This window comes from Hypanus sabinus, chromosome 4, assembly GCF_030144855.1.
Source record: "Hypanus sabinus isolate sHypSab1 chromosome 4, sHypSab1.hap1, whole genome shotgun sequence".
NCBI classification, from domain to species: Eukaryota; Metazoa; Chordata; class Chondrichthyes; order Myliobatiformes; family Dasyatidae; genus Hypanus; species Hypanus sabinus.
Genome location: NC_082709.1, coordinates 109,084,354 through 109,101,524, shown reverse-complemented (window position 1 = coordinate 109,101,524; position 17,171 = coordinate 109,084,354). Strand labels below are relative to the sequence as shown.

The window sequence follows — 17,171 nt, the reverse complement described above, 5'->3', positions numbered from 1 at the left end:
GTCCCTGAGCCATGCAAGCCTCTGTAATGGCCACAACATCATAGCTCCAAGTGCTGATCCACGCTCTGCGGTAATGAATTCCACAACTTCATCACACCCTGCCTAGAGAAATTTATCCTGATCTCTGTTCAAAAGGAACACCCTTCTATTCTGAGGCTGTGTGGTCTGGTCCAAGACTGCCCCATTATTGGAAACATCTCTACCTAGACCTTTCAATACTCAGTAGGGTTTAATGAGATTCTACCCACATCCTTCTCAACTCCAGCGAGTACAGGTCCAGACCATCAAACGCTCCTCATAAAATAATCCTTTCGTTCCAGGCATCATTCTAGTAAATCTCCTCTGGACCCTCTCCAAATTCAGCACATCCTTGCTTCGATATGGGGCCTACAACTTCACAAAACACTAAATGTTATCTGACCAATGCCTAATGAAGTCTCAGCATTACTCCTTACTTTTATATTCTAGTTGTACTGTATCAGAGAGATGGTGAAAATGCGACAGGCGCACGAGGCTATTTGATAGTGTGGTCAATTGATTAGGTCTCCTACAGGCGAAGGACACTGGGCACGGCCTTCAAGTGCTCATGTTTTCATCTTTGCAGGCCCAATTTCTGAATTTTCTCCACGTTTAGAAAACTGTCTACATCTTTATTCCTTCTACCAGAGTGCATGGCCATCCACTTTCCCAAACTGTATTCCATCTGTCACTTCTCCTGATCTGTCCACGTCCTTCTGCAAACTCCCTGCTTTCTCAACACTACCTACTCCTCCGCTCATCTTTGTATCAACCATAAATCTGGCCACAAAGCTATCAAATCCGTCCTCCAGATCGTTAACAAATCACCAGGCAGCCAATCAGAAGAGGGTCCCTTTATTTCCATTCTTTGCCTCCTGCCAGTCTACTAATCTTCGATTAATGCCAGTATTTTTCCTGTAATACCATGGGCTCTTATCTTTTTAGCAGCACCAACAATGCAACTGCAGGTGACCAGACCTTTGACAATTTAGTGCGGTGCAGTAATCAGATTATACAACCAGAATGAGAACTTGAGCTAACAGTAAGGCTAAATGGCAGTGCGCCACAAGACTCAAGTCTAAAGGTAGAAACAGTGTGCAGCTGGTTTCAGCAGGAGGTGACCTGGCTGCATTAGAAATGAATCCTTCGTGACAGGGCAGATGCTCATCTTGCAGCTTAGTATGACAGAGTAACACATACCAAGTATGACAGCTAGCTTATAAGCAGTCTAATTTAGAACAAACAGGAGAGGGCTACAAGGAGGAAGTTTCTGATAATCTCGTACAGAAAATAGGATAAGTAGTCTGATGATTTAGGAACCACAGCGGGTTCAAGGGAGATGGTGCTGCGGCAGCTGAGCTATGTAGAAATGGATGCTGTTCATCGCTCGTGCTCGAGCAGCAGCAGGTAGATGAGAAACATAAGGCACTAACATATCCCACTTTGAAGCAGGAAGATTTAGGCTTCTGTATAATACAGGCTTAACCAATGCAAAGGGATGCTAATCAATCTGTTTATCGCTCCTTTCGGTTTGGCAAAGAATGCATCAAATCTTCACTCAAGTTGTTTCAAAAACCAAGACCTCTGACCAAATATAACAAGGTAAATAGCAGGAATGCTCTCCTTGGAATTTGCAGAGTTGTACAGCATAAAAACAGGCCCTCCAGCTCACCACATCTAACCCAACCGTCACATCTATCTTAATTAATCTCAGTTGCTTCTGTTAATTCCATATCCCTCTATGCCCTGTTCACTCAAATACCTGTCCAGATGCCTCTCAGATGTTGTTACTGTTTCTGCCTCCATCACCTCCTTTGACAATTCATTCCAGATACTAACAAAACGTTTGAAAAATTTACCCCCTTTACCCCCATCACCTTAAACCTATGCCATCTCAGTTAAGACACCTTCCGAGCTACAGACACCAGAGACCAGCTGTCTGTCTGCTTAACAATTCCTCTCATTCATTTACATACCTTTGCCATGTCACTGCTCAGCCTGCCCAATCTCTCCACATAACTCTAGCTACGTGACCAGAATGGGCTTGGAGCAAGCTATGAATTATTCCAATGCCCAAGGTCCTCTGTACCTTTCCCAGTACCCGGGCTGGATTGGCTACCTCTGCTATAACGTACAGCTGCTGCTCTTCATGTTTGTGAACTATGTGGTGACTTGTCCTGCCAATATAGTGAACTGAGACCGAGGCTTTGGGCCAGCTCCGGGGACTTGGATCTGAGGACTCAGTTTGGTTCGGAATGCTGTTGCTCGCTTCTACTGTTTGCAAAATTCATTTTGTTTTCTTCCCCCTCTTTCTCTGTGGGCACTGGGGGTTGTCTAACTTCATTTAATTGGGTTCTTTTGGGTTTCTTGCTTTGTGGCTGCCCATTAAGCAAGCAAATCTCAAGGTTGTATAATCTACACATTTATTGATAATAAATGCACTTTGAATGCATGAAAACTTCATTCAACCTGAAGTCAGTCTAATAGATTTCATCAATTAGTCTAGCAGATTAAAATACAACTTTGCAGTTGCCTTACCTTGGTCATAAATTCTTCCAGGTGTCCTACAAAGATCTTGGTTTGGTGCTGAATGAACTTCTCACAGGCTGACTTCAAATTACGGTCGACTTCCTTTTTCGAGTCAATGTAATGTTCCTTGATCTCTGGAGAGCCCTGAAGAGAGACAGAGGGATTATTTATCCCTGAGGACAGTGGAAAATGATGTATCCAGTGTTCATTCAAGTACTTACACTCTATCCTTACAACTACCCAAGATGCTCAGAACAAATTTTAAACTACTTGGATTATTCACAACTCTCACAATTAATGATGAGGAATCTAACGGGAGCTTTGTCACAGAGGTTTTCCTTGGTGACTAACTGGCGGGAAGTGTAGTGGCATCAGCAGTGGACTTCAAGGTGAATGGCCCCGGGTTTGAATCTAGCCAGCTTTCCATCTGTGCTGGATTGAGCTAGCAACTCGCCCTCATAAAAAACAGGCAAATGCTACAGAAATGGAAAAAATGCCGTCTGATGCACCACAAGGCACGAAAAGGAGCAATTCCTTGGTGATTCGCTGACTCGAGTACATTTCGCAACACACATTTCCCAACACACATTTCAGGCTACCCCCTCGCCAATGGCTGCCACAAGCACACAACATGCTTTGAAGCTCACCTCAAGCAGGAATTCGAGAATGGAATTGTTGCTGCTCAATCTGAATAGTCTGGGGACAGATCTGGGATTCAGCATTTTAAATGCTGCCTCTGTTAAAGAAGAAAACATTCAAATGTTAAACAGAGACATAATGTTTATTTAAGCAACCCAGTGGCAAATAGAACAGGTTAAATACACTGAATCCAGCCTAAAAAAGGCTGTATGATTTCCAAAGGGCAAGAGTTAAGCAGTTTCGCTCTCTAGGTTGAACTTGTTCACAAAAATCTTCAACGTAATCTGATTATTCCAAACTGACAAGAACTCCTATCAATTGTTAACAAACAGCCTGCCTGTTCCTACTGATTAATTATAACAGAGATAAAATGATAGAAGGCCTTCCCATCAGTTCCTCATGAAGAACTCCTGAACTCCTGACACAAGACCTGTTTAATCATGCCCATGGATGAACAGAAAGGGTTAAATATCAGTATGGCTGCAGTATAGGTAGGGCCAAAACACAGCCAAAACTGGGTAATCATAAGCTCAGGGTAGCTGGGGAGTAAGGAAAAGCACTACATACAGTATACGTGACAGTGGAAGCAAGACTGTCGACGTCCATTGCAGAACAGTGACAACTGGAATAAGAAAAGACGACACAGGGAGAGGTGGGAGTGAAGAGCGGCGTGGAAGGAAACCTAATGGATTGCTGCATTTATATTCAAAAGACAGCACATCATCAAGCCATTAACTTCCTCCAACAGGAGATAGTCTTTTCTCATAAAACTCTTGCTCAGCCTCTACAAGGGCTGGCCTACCTACCAGCTCCAATAAAAGTCAGTGTTTTACAACCTAAGCAACATTCTCATGACTGTTGGCAAGGAACCAGTTGTGCATTTTCTGTTGCATCTGGAATCCTGTTTTAACAGGCTCCACGGAAGCTGAGCTGCAGAAGACAGAGTTGGAGTTTTCAGCATTATGAAGGGCAAAGTAGTTGTCAAATGCCGCAGGACAAGATAAAGCTTTGAGATAAAATAAATGTTCACATTTAGTGAAAATCAATCAAATAGTGATTAGCTAACCTACCAAACCAAACGCACAGAGGCACATAAAGTAGGTACGTCCGTGAAGACTATTCAGCCCAACTTGTGTTCATGTTTCACTGGGTTTTCTGTTTCTCTGGATTTAATGCTACCAGCATTGTTTACTCTTTCTCTCTCCACTGATTTATCCAGCTTCCTTTTAATTTGCAAGGTTAGTCTCACTGGCTTCCTGAGGGTGACTGGTGGGCACTGATGACCATATTGTGTGGGTCACTCAATGTACCCTCTTCCATATTCTTACTATGCTGGGCAGAGGTTTCTTCCAGGTTCCTTACTGAAGACTGCTTATTAAAAATTAAGGGAAGTTGTTTATAACTAGGAAATGATCGTATGGCCTATTGTCTATACCCAGCCCTTACCAGCCCAAACTTACTCACATACTCCCCTGCTATCCTTTCTCCCTCTTATTCCTGTCAGCTCCTCACCCATTTACACTGTGGTCATTTACAACAACTGCAGTAATTAACCTCCCAAGCACTGCACAGTCATGGTAACAGGGATAACATGCAAATTCCAGATAGGTAGATTCCAATATTAGGATTTAACCTGAGTTCTTGGAGTTTTATAGAGCTGCAACATTATCTTTTAGCTTTTGAAGTCAATGCCATGACTAATGAAGCCCAGCACACTATATACACCTACAAAATGCTGGTGGAACACAGGAGGTCAGGCAGCACCTATAGGAAGAAATACAGTTGATGTTTCGGGCTGAGACCCTTTGTCAGGACTATACACCTTCTGAGCAACTCTCATCAACCTGTATGGCAACTTTGAGGGATGTATAAACTCGAACCCCAAGATTACTCTGTTACTCTCACTACGACACCTTGCCATTAACCCTGTATTCTGCCTTCATATTTGACCTTCCAAGTTGTATCACCTCACACTTCTCCAGATTGAACTCCATCTGCAACTTCTCAGCCCAGCCTGTATCCTGTCAATGTCCCATTGTAACCTACGACAACCTTCTACACCATCCACAACACCTCCAACCTTCACGTCATCTGCAAACTTACTAACCCATCTTTCCACTTCCTCATCCAAGTGGTTTTTAAAAACTACAAACAGAAGCAATCCCAGAACAGATCCCTGCGGATGTTCATTGACTGTCAGGCAGAATGCTCCTCTACCTTCTGCAGACAACGGTTCTGAATCTACACAATCAAGTTTCCCTGGATCCCACGCATGCTGACTTTCTGAATTAGCCTACCATGGGAAACCATGTCAAACACCTTATTATGATCCATATACACCACATCCACCACTCTACCTTCAACAATTTGTTGCGTCACTTCCCCAAGATCAATTAGGCTTGTGAGGTATGACCTGGCCCTCACAAATCTCTGCTGACTATCCATGCTTGTCCAAATCCTGTCTCTAAGAATACTCTCCAATAGTTTTCCCACCACGGATGAAAACTCACTGGTCTATAAGTCCCAGGGTTATCTCTATTACATTGCTCAAACACAGGAACAACATTTGCTACCCTCCAATCTTTTGGCACTACGCCTGTAGCCAGTGAGGACACAAAATCATTGCCAAAGGCTCACAATCTCCTCACTCAATTCCCACTGTAAACAGGGTATATCCTGTCCAGCAGTGGAGACTTACCCCTATCCTAATAACTTTCAAAATACCCGGAACATCCTCGCTCTTGCATCAACACATTCCAGCATATTAGCCTGCTCTACACTGGCATCCCATTTAAGGTCCCTGTCACTGGTGAATACTAAAGCAAACTATTGCTTAAGGACCTGCCCTTCAACTTCAACTCCGGGCATGTGTTTCTTCTTTTATCCCAAACCATTCCTAACCTCACTCTGGTCATCACGGTACACATACAACACCTTGGGGCTTTCCCCAATTAAAAAGACATTAAGCTGGCTTTACAATCAGATGCTACATTATAGCTTCATGCCTTCAAGACATGGAATTTGAAAACAAATCTCCAAAAGTTAACAAGTAGCAAAAAACAATTTGTTGATTTCTGCTCATTGCCCTGTTGTTAAATGCTCATATTGTTTTAGAAAATTTGTTGGCGATGATTTGTCAGCATCTGAAAACAAGCAAAAGGCGTTGTTCATTTTCTGTATTATTGAGCTGAAAGACTAATGACACAACATTTTTTCCCAGAACATCTGAGAATTCAAAGTGAATTCAAAGAATGGGGTTTCAATTCCTCTACCATTCCTTCACCCCCATGTCCTCCATTTCCCACACATCCATCCTCACCCCATGACTGGGACAGAGTTTCCCTTGTCCTTACCTACCAACCCATGAGCCTCCACATCCAGCACATCATTCTCTGAACTTCTGCCATCTTCAATGGGATCCTGCAGCTAAACACATCTTTCACTACACCTCCTTACTGTCCTATTCTTCAATCTCAGTTTATGAAATATAATCATCTGACTGTCCCCCTTTATGTGCATAAAGGCAGAGGCTAAAGGGCAAGTCAGCAGAGGAAAAGACAACAAGAGGTGTTCATGGGAGTGGCTATGTGATTGGTTCAAGTCAGTGGACCGGACCATGTTCAAGGATTCCTCAGAGTGAATATGTCACAATCGTTACAGACTTTATAAAGACACTTGTGGACAAGTGTGAATCCACAAAATCATTCAGTCTTCCCCAAGAGATCTGCGAACTGCTGAGGAATAGAACAGCGGCATTTAGGACTAACTTTCCAGGAAAATTCAAGAAATCCAGGTATGACCCCGGAAAGCCATCTCACATGTGATGTGGCAATTCGGGATCAAACTGGAATCACAGAAGAGTGCCTGACACTGTGACAGGGCATGAACATCATCAACTCCCACAAAGCAAAACCAAGCAATGAAAATGACAACAAGGCTTCGCTCCCAGTTGTGCTCAATGCCTATTATACTCGCTTTGGCCAATGGAGCATGGGGGCACCTTCATGAACGCCCACAGCCGTCATCGGCCCTGTGCTTTCAGTCTGAGGCTAATATGACAGCATCCTTCAAAAGGGAGAACCCATGAAAAGCACCTGGCCTAGAAAGTACACCTGGCCTGTGCTGATTGAACAGGCTGGAGTGTCTACTGACACCTGGAACCCTTCACTTCAGCAGTCTGAGGTACCTGCTTCAAGCAGGAGCCCAAGAAGAACAAGTAACATGCCCCAATGATTAGCATCCAGTAGTAAATCACATCCACTGTGATTAAGTGCTTTGAGAGATTGGTCATGAAGCAAATCAGTTCATGCCTGTGAGTGACTTGGATCTGCTCTAATTTTCCTACTGAACAGCAGATGTCATTTCAACAGCTCTTCACTCAGTTCTGCAACATCTGGACAGTGAAGATGTCACACCAGGATGCCCTTCACTGACTACAGCTCAGCATCCAACACTATCATCCCCTCAAAACTAACCACTAAGCTCCAAGACCTGGGCCTCAGTACCTCCCTGCACAACTGGATCCTCGATTTCCTCACTTGCAGACTTCAATCTGTATGGACTGGCAGAAACATCTCAACAATCACCATCAGCACAGGTGCACCACAAGGCTGTGTGCTTAGCCCCCTGCCCTACTCACTTTATACTTAAAACTGTGTGGCTAGGTTCAACTCCAATGCCATATCCAAGTTTGCTGACAACATCACTGTTGTTGGCTGAATCAAAGGTGGTGATGAATCAGCATACAGGAGGGAGAATGAAAATCTGGCTGAACAACGCCATAACAACCTCTCATTCAACATCGGTAAAACTAAAAAGTTGATTACTGACTACAGGAGGAAGATGGAGGTCCATGAGCTTGTCTTCATTGGGGGACTGAAGGAGGGGATGGTCAGTAACTTTAATTTCTTGGTGATACCATATCAGAGGATCTGTCCTGCAACCAGTGTGCAAATGCCATCACAAGGGAGGCATGACAATGCTCTGTCATATTAAAACTTTTTGTAGATTTGACATCTCACCTAAAACTTCGACAAACTTCCACAGATTGGAAATGGGGAGTGTCCTGACAGGTTGCAACGCCGCTTGCAATGGAAACACCAATGCCCAGGAAATCTCTTGTGTCAATGACACAGAAAAAGCTTGTATTTCAAACTGAAGCCAATCACAGTAAAAAGCAAAGGCTCAAAGGGCAGAACAAAGACCAGCTGTGTGCATTCAGAATTGGCTTGCCACAGAAGGTAGAGGGCTGAAGCAGATGGGGCGAATTCTGCCTGATTAGTGTTCCAGAGGGGTCTATTCTGGGATCTCTACTCTTTGTGATTTTTATAAATGACTTGAATGAGGAAGTAGAAGAGTGGGTTAATAAGTTTGCAGATGATACAATGGCTGACGGATCTGGGATAGCACTGAAGATTGTCATAAGTTACAATGGGGCATTGCTAGGACAGAGAGCTGGGCTGAGATGTGGCAGATGGAGTTCAATCAGGATAAGTGTGATGTGATTCACTTTGGAAGGTCAAACTTGAGAGCGGAATTCAAGGTTAAATGGTAGCATTCTTAAAATTGTAGATGAGTAGAGAGATCTTGGGTTTACATCCATAGATTGTACAAAGTTTCAGTGCAGGTTGACAGGGTGGTTAAGAATACGTAATGCGCGTTGGTCTTCAATAGTTGGGGATTGAGTTCAAGAGCTGCGAGGTAATGCTGCAACTCTATAAAACTCTGGTTAGATCACTCTTGCAGTATTGTGTTCAGTTCTGGTTGCTTTCTTATAGGAAGGGTGTGGAAGTTTTAGAGGAGATGCAGAGGAGATTTACCAGCATGCTGCACGGATTAGAAAGCATGTCTTACAAAGATATGTTGAGCGAGCCAAGGCTTTTCTCTCTGGAGCAAAGGAGGATTACAGGTGACTTGATAGAGGTATACAAGATAAAAAGAAGCACAGATTAGATGGACAGGCAGAGGCCTCCACCCCCCCCCCCCCCCACAGAAATGAGAGTTGATTGGAGGGAAATATAAAGGGGGATGTCAGGGGCATGTTTTTATGCAGAGTGGTAGGTGCAATCAATGGGGTGCCTCTGGTGGTGGTAGAGACTGACACATTAGGGACATTGAAGAGGCATTTGACAGGCACACGAGAAGTGGAGGGCTATGTGGGAGGAAGTGTCTCGGAGCAGGTTAAGGCACTAGCACACCATCATGGGCCAAAGGACCTGTACTGTACTGCTATATGTTAAGATCCTTGCAGTCTGAGACTTCTAAGGAAACAGCTCCAAAGCTTCTCGAAGACTATTGCACAGCATTTCTGTAAAATGTTGGAACAAAATGTCCAAGTTTACAACAGTGTAAATCATTATAAAATAGAAAAGAAAACCAGTTGGAAAGGTGGGAAGAGACTGTAGGCAGGTTAAGTGGGTGAGCCAAAAAGGGAAATTGGATTTAGGAGGTAGAAAGGAAAGTTGGGAGCTGTTGAGTGCAAGGAGTAGGATTGCATGCATTTCTTCAGAAGTGCAGCAATAATTAGAATAATTGACTTAGAAAAGTTTAAGAGAAAAATAAACTTATTGTTTAGAAAACTAAGAGGATTGCATTGGCAAACAGGGCTTTTTTTTCCAGCTCTGAGAGTAAAAGCATGAATATACTGAGTCAGTTAAAGATCCAGCTGGGAAAATTCAAAATAAATTTATTATCAAAGTATGTATTGTTACCAAATATAAAATACAGGTGTCCCCCGTTTTTCGAACGTTCGCTTTACGTCAACTTGCTGTTACAGAAGACCTACATTAATTACCTGTTTTCGCTAACAGGTGTTTTCACTGTTAGGAAAAAAGGTGGCGTGCGCCCCGAGTAGCCAAACTCTTCCCCAGAACTGCATTCTAGCCGGCATTGCTTAAACACGTGCCTGTGAGCATCTGTGCTTTATGTCGATTTATTTTGTGCATCCGTTAGCAAGATGAGTTCTAAGGTATTGGAAAATCCTAAAAGAGCACGTAAGGGTGTTACATTTAGCATAAAACTAGACATAATGAAGCGTTTTGATTGTGGCGAACACAGTGAGGACATAGTGAGTTTGGCTAAGGGTTTGTGGAAGTTGATGAAGATGATATTGAAGAGGTTTTGGCATCCCATGATCAAGAACTGACAGATGAAGAGCTGATGAAGAGGAAAGGATAACAATTGAAGCCGAACGCAGTAGCGAACGGATCGAGAGTGAAGTTGTCCAGGAACTGAACGTGAAGCAATTGTGCAAACACGAGGAAATCTGCAGATGCTGGAAATTCAAACAACACACACAAAAAGCTGGTGGAACACAGCAGGCCAGGCAGCATCTATAGGGAGAAGCGCTGTCGACGTTTCGGGCTGAGACCCTTAGTCAGGACAAACCGAAAGGAAAGATAGTAAGAGATTTGAAAGTAGAGTGGGGAGGGGGAAATGCGAAATGATAGTAGTAGACCGGAGGGGGTGGGATGAACTTAAGCGCTGGAAAGGTGATTGGCAAAAGTGATACAGAGCTGGAGAAGGGAAAGGATCATGGGATGGGAGGCCTCAGGAGAAAGAAAGGGTGGGGGAAGCACCAGAGGGAGATGGAGAACAGGCAAACAACTAAATATGTCAGGGATGGGGTAAGAAGGGGAGGAGGGGCATTAACGAAAGTTAGAAAACACTGACTATCCTAGCTGTGTATTTTTATGTATTATTTGGTAGCTTCACAGCTTAAAGGTTACTGGAAAGAGTGCTTCTGCCGGGAGTGCTTGCGCTGTGTGTTTCTGCCGGGAGTGCTTGCGCTGTGTGTTTCTGCCGGGAGTGCTTGCGCTGTGTGTTTCTGCCGGGAGTGCTTGCGCTGTGTGTTTCTGCCGGGAGTCTTTCTGCTGAGAGCCCTTGCGTGAAATTTTCGCTGCGGTGGACAGTGCTGCAATAATTGTAGAAAAGTATTCCTACATTATATAGGCTGTGTATTTATCAGATCATTCCTGCTTTTACTATATGTTACTGTTATTTTAGGTTTCATGTGGTTTTTGGCATGATTTGGTAGGTTATTTTTTGGGTCTGCGAATGCTCACAAGTTTTCCCCATATAAATAAATGGTAATTGCTTCTTCACTTCACGACATTCTGGCTTACGAACCATTTCATAGAAACGCTCTACCTTCGAATAGCAAGGGAAACCCATAAATCCACAGAATAATAACCATACTAGAGTCAGTGAAAGACCGCACCAACTTGGATGTTCAACCAGTGTGCAAAAGATAACAAACTGCAAATACAAAAGAAAAAATAAACAAACAATAAATATTGGGAACATGAGATGAAGGGAGCTTGAAAATGAGTCCATTGGTTGTGAGAACATTCAACTGAAGTTGAGTGAAGTTATCCCCTTTGGTTCAAGAGCCTGATGGTTGAGGGGTAATAACTGTTCCTGAACCTGGTGGAGAAGAGAGCATGTCTTGGATGGCGGGGGCTCCTGATGATGGATGCTGCTTTCGTGTGAGAGCATTTCATATCGATGTGTTCCTTGACAGGGAGGGTTTTACCTGTGATGGGCTGGGCCATACCACTACTTTTTGTAGAATTTTCCATTCAAGGGCACTGGTGTTTCCATACCAGGCTGTGATGCAACCAGTCAATATACTCTCCACTACACATCTATACAAGTTTGTCAAAGTTTTAGATGTCATGCCAAATCTTAAGGAAATAGAGGCCCTGCCGTGCTTTCTTCATAATTGCACTTAAATGTTGGGCGCAGGACAGGTCCTACAAAATTTCAAATTATGTTTTGCATAATTATTCTTGTTTGCAAAACATAATTTGAAATTTCATACCTTGAGGAAGAACCACTGGGATGCAGTGTTCTGAAGAAGTATTCAGCCCCCAAAACTACTTTCACATTTTACTGTCTTGTTTTCTAAATTTAAAATCTATTTAAGTAGAATTTTTGAGCCTATCTACAAAACATTGTGCGTCATGTCAAATCAAAAGAAAAACTCAAAAAAAGCTGTCAACATTTAACTAAAAATTAAAAACCAAAATTGTGAAGTATTCATCCCCTTTGAAACTACTAAATTAACTTTCCTTGGGTGCAATACTGTGCATTTCCTTACCAACTCATCCAATTTGGTGACGTAGAAAATTGGTGGATCACCTTTTTTCAATGAATTCATAAGAATAAATACCCCCTCTCTCTGCAAGGTACAACAGCATGGTAGATTTTTACCAGACCAAACCAAACTGAAGACAAAAGAGCATTCAAGACAAGTCAGGGAAATGGTAATAAAGAAGGGTGGAAGATCATCTCAAAGGCACTGAACGACCTTGAAGCTCACTCCAGTCCATCATCAAAAAGTGGGAAAAAATACGAAACAACAATCACACCACCAGGCTCAGGCAGCCCCCGCGCACATCCCCTCCGAACTTGGTCATCAGAGAAGAATAGCACTTGCCAGAGAGGCAACTGTGACGCCAACAGTCACTCTGAGTAAGCTGCAGGAGTCAGTGGCTGCAACTGGAGATGAAGTTCATGGCTCCACAATCTCGAAGGCTTTGCACAGAGAAGGTACTTACGGAAGTGTGGAAAGTAAGAAGGCTTGTCTTTGAAAAAAAATATCCTTGCCTGTAAAGAGTTTGCAAAGTGTCACTTAGAAAATACTGTAAAGATGTGGAAGGCGGTCCTGCTGTCGGATGAGACTAAAGTGGAACATTCTGGCCTCAACACTAATCGGTAAGTGTGGTGTAAATCTAATTCTGCGCATTAGCCAGGTAACACCATCCCTACTGTAAAGTATGGTGGAAATAGCATCACGCGATGAGGGTGTTTTTCAACAGCAGGAGCTGAAAATCTGGTCAGCATTGATGGGAAGATGAATGTTGCTAAATACAAGAGATCCTAGATAAATACCTGCAAGACTCAGCCAGGGGAGAAGTTAGAATTTTAACAGCAGGACAAAGTCCCAAAGTCCCAGAGCAACCATGCAGTGAAGAAAATTGATGTCCTTTAGTGGCCCAGTCAGAGTCTTGACCTTAACCCGACCAAACATCTCTGGCAAGACTGCAAGTTTGCTGTTCACCGCAGCTCCCCAATTAACCTGGTACAGCTTGAGCAATTTAGCAAGGAGGAATGGGCAAATCTTGTGTAAAGCTAATGGAGACTTGTCCAAAGACTATGGCTGTAATAACTGAGAGATGTGGTCCAACTGAGCAAAAGTGGATGCATACTTTTGAACTGCTGACATTTCAGTTTGTGACGTTTTAGTTTCTCATGCTTTACAATTTTCCCTGGGTTTTTTTTTTTAGCTCCACTGTGAGAAAAGGAGCATGTGGTTCACAAATAAAAATTCTCAGTTAAATTGATCGAAATCCCTGATTGTAATATTTATGTGAATAAAGGGTTGGGGCTGAATGTTTTTTCAAGACACTCTAAGACCTTCAAATACTTTTAACTAACATTCCTTTAAAAGCTAAGAATATTCCTTGAGACATCTAGTTTATTTAGTGTGTTCTTCAAAATTGGGCGGCTTCTCAAGGATGTGTGCTTGGCTGCTGCTCTACTCTCCCTAAACTCACGATTGTGTGGCCTGGCACAGCTTGCGATTCCACCATCTACTGCTGGCAGAATCTCATATGGTCACAAGGGGCGGAGACGGGATGAGATAATTCCACTGGTTGAGCTGTGATGCAACAACAATGTTGCACTCAACTTCAGAAAGATGAAGAATTGATTGTGGACTTCAGGAAGAGGAAATTAAGAGAACACACAGCGATTCTCGGAAAGGGTGAGCAGCTTCCAAATTACATCTCTGAAGATCTATCCTGGGCCCAACATGTTTATGCAATCATGAAGAAGGCAGACCAGTGGCTGTAGTTCAATGGAGCTTGAAAAGATTTGCAAATCTCTACAGATGTACTGTGCAGCACATTCTGACTGGTTGCACCAGCACCTGCTATGGAGGGGCCAATGCACAGGATCGGGAAAAGCTGCAGAGGATTGTAAACTCAGACAGTTGTATCACAGGCACTGGCCTCCCCACCATCGAGAACATCTTCAAAAGGTGATGCCTCACAAGGGTGGCATCTATCATGAAGGACCCTCTCCATCCAGGACATGCCCTCTTCTCATTGCTTCCATTATCTATGTGGTATAGCAGTCTGAATATGCATACTCAACATTATAGGAACAGCTTCTTTCCCCCGCCATCAGATTTCTGAATATTCCACAAATCCATGAACATTACCTTACTCTGTTGATCTCTTTTGTACTTTCGTACTGTAAGTTATAGTAATTTTTATGTATTGCATTGTACTTCACCAAGTAAACCTGACTCTGATAAGCATGGTACCCTCTCCAAGCCACACACCAACCTGATATGGATATACACTTCCATTTCATCGTGGGTCAGGATCATGGAACACCCTCCCTAAAAGCATCATAGGTACCTCCACACCTCAAGGAACACAGTGGCTCAAGAAGGCAACTCACCACCACCTTCTCCATGGCAATTAGGATGGGACAATTTAATCCTGGCTCTGCCTGTGGAACCCACATTGGTTGAATGAACGGAGGAGGAGAATGCAAAGCTTTGATTACTTACCACCGTCAGCTCACCACTTTACTTACGGGCTGGCACATAGATTTCCCCATGCAGCAACTGCACACGTAATGAGGGAGCAAAGCCATGAGCCAGCCAGCTAACAGTACCACAAGGATATATTTACCCTTCACCTGTATCTCAACTAGAAACACCATGTAAAACGGGGAGCTTATTAATGTTCAGGTGCAATTCAGTGATGGAGTTAGTTGGTTCGGAAATGAAGTAGCGCATTCAACACTGAAAAGGCCAACAAAGCAAAGAGCAGGCAAAGAAAAACAGACAAAAATGGATTAACGTCATTCAAGGTGACAGTCAATAGTTTTGTTCAACATGTAGTTACAAGTTAGAATGTTACATGGCTGCAGCTAAGAGAGTAATAATTAGTTTGGTGATGTGGTGAGATTATTTCATTTATACTGGAGCCCAGTTTCGTCATGGGGGGGGGGTGAGAAACACTACCCCCAAATGTACTGATGGGGTCATTCAGAATTTTAGACATCTGTTGAGAGTGCATTGGCTTTATGACCACTTTGCTAATGTTAGCGCTCTGAAAAGCACAAAGCTTGTCCAGCAAAATAGAACTTAATCGTCAAACAAGCGAAACTCTGGAGATGCTGAAAATCCACCCAAAATGCTGAAGGAACTCGGCAGGCCGGGCAGTGTCTGTGGAAAAGAGTAGAGATGATGTTTTGGGCCAAGACCCTTCAGCAGGGCTGGAGAAAAGAAGATGAGGAGCCGGAGTTAGAAGGTATTGAAAATGCAGCCTGGCCTGCTGAGTGTTCCAACATTCTAGTTTTACTTTTTTAAAAACATTCTTATATTATTTAAATGTATAAAAAAAACACTTTGCCTTTGTAAGATTTTGTTGATATTAGAAACACTGCCCTTTGAAAGAGAAAGGCATCTCACAGGAATAAATGGGAGAGTCAATTAGAACAGAGGATTGTATGAAATATTCCTCAAATGCCAGATTTAGCAGGCTGCATAACAAGTTTCCAGGAACACATCCCCTCTCTATATTATAGCACGGAAAGGCTGTGGTGCAATTAGCTTTGAAAGTAATGGTTCTGTCACCATCTGCTGGTGTAACCATAGCACTGCAATGTGGGAAACATCTCAAGGGATGTGTTCCTGTTCCAAAGGCAGTAAGCTCCTGCTTCATTTACAGTAATGTCCTGATCAATAATGGACAAATCTTGATTCTGTGCATCTATTCAGAGCATCATTCTTCATGCAGGTGCAGTTCAGAGGCAACACTTCTCTTCATGCCTGATCGTTGAAGACAAATCTCGGCCCTTGCTCAGATAACGAGAGCTAGCAACGTACTTAGCCAACATGATTTAAGAGTGTGCTATAGCTGTAAGTAACAGTGAGTAATACAGAGTTGCAGAATTAGTTGTTAAAAGACATGGAAGAAAACACGCAAGTCATTGCAAATGAACATAGAATAAACCTGGAATTGTGCTGAACAGTAAAGGATGGGCAGAATGGGGCCACCCAGCTCTACCAGCCAGCACCATGCAGTACCTCTAGTCTTTTTCAGGTCCAGGGAAATTTCCTTAATGGCAAAGTCAGTGTGGAAAGGAGCAATCTGTTCCCGAAGGATCAGAAGATGCTTGATAAGGAAGAGCTGTCCATCCATCAGAGTCTGGAACAAAAATTCAAAGGATCAACATTCTTTACTTAATAAGCTCTTGGATAATGTGATTAACCAACTTACTCTAATTTTTGCATCTTGTGCAACATAATCAGATTTTACAACAGAAGAAAATTCCCCAAAATCCCCCTCCAAGATATCCTCCAGGCTGGCACAGATTGCCGACTCTACAGACCTTAAATGTGCAAAATACAAGATGTATAAAATAAAGAAACTTCAAACATACATTTATTTTAAACTTAGCTAGTTCATACTGACAATGATCTGTTTGCAACCTGATGAAGAGGTGCTCAGAAGGCAGTGGATGAAGAAGGAAGTGTCTCCAGAATCAGCATGAAGAACACAGAGACCAACTTAACAGGACTCTTTCAGCATATCTATTAATGAAACTGAATACCAAACTAATAGATGCTCTCCACTCAGATGTGACTGGGCTGGTTCTGAATAAAAGACAAGCAACATTGTACATTTATTGCAGGTGAAGTGTTAAATCTAGTCTTCTGCTGCCAGTGCAGTAACAAAACGGGGCAACTTTTGGATGAAATGTTACACTAAGCCTTGCATTTCAAAGTTCAAAGTACATTTATTATAAAGCATGTATACATCATACAATCTTGATATTTGTCTCCTAACAGGCAGCCAAGAAACAAAGAAACCCAAAAGACCTAACAAAAAAAGACTGTCAAATGCCCCAACGTGCAGAGAAAAGGAAAATAAAAACAAATCATGCAAACAATAACCACA

General features: G+C 42.9%; 1 protein-coding gene across 1 annotated transcript in view; it reads right to left on the bottom strand.

The window, feature by feature from the left end:
• Positions 1–17,171, bottom strand: part of cog3 (component of oligomeric golgi complex 3) — a 92,782-nt gene that overhangs the window by 12,866 nt on the left and 62,745 nt on the right. The window contains exons 17-19 of the mRNA XM_059967846.1: positions 16,298–16,418; positions 3,195–3,283; positions 2,557–2,691 (exon numbers count right to left, since the gene is read on the bottom strand). Coding sequence (XP_059823829.1) covers positions 2,557–2,691; positions 3,195–3,283; positions 16,298–16,418 — 345 coding nt within the window. The remainder of the gene's footprint in view (positions 1–2,556; positions 2,692–3,194; positions 3,284–16,297; positions 16,419–17,171) is intronic.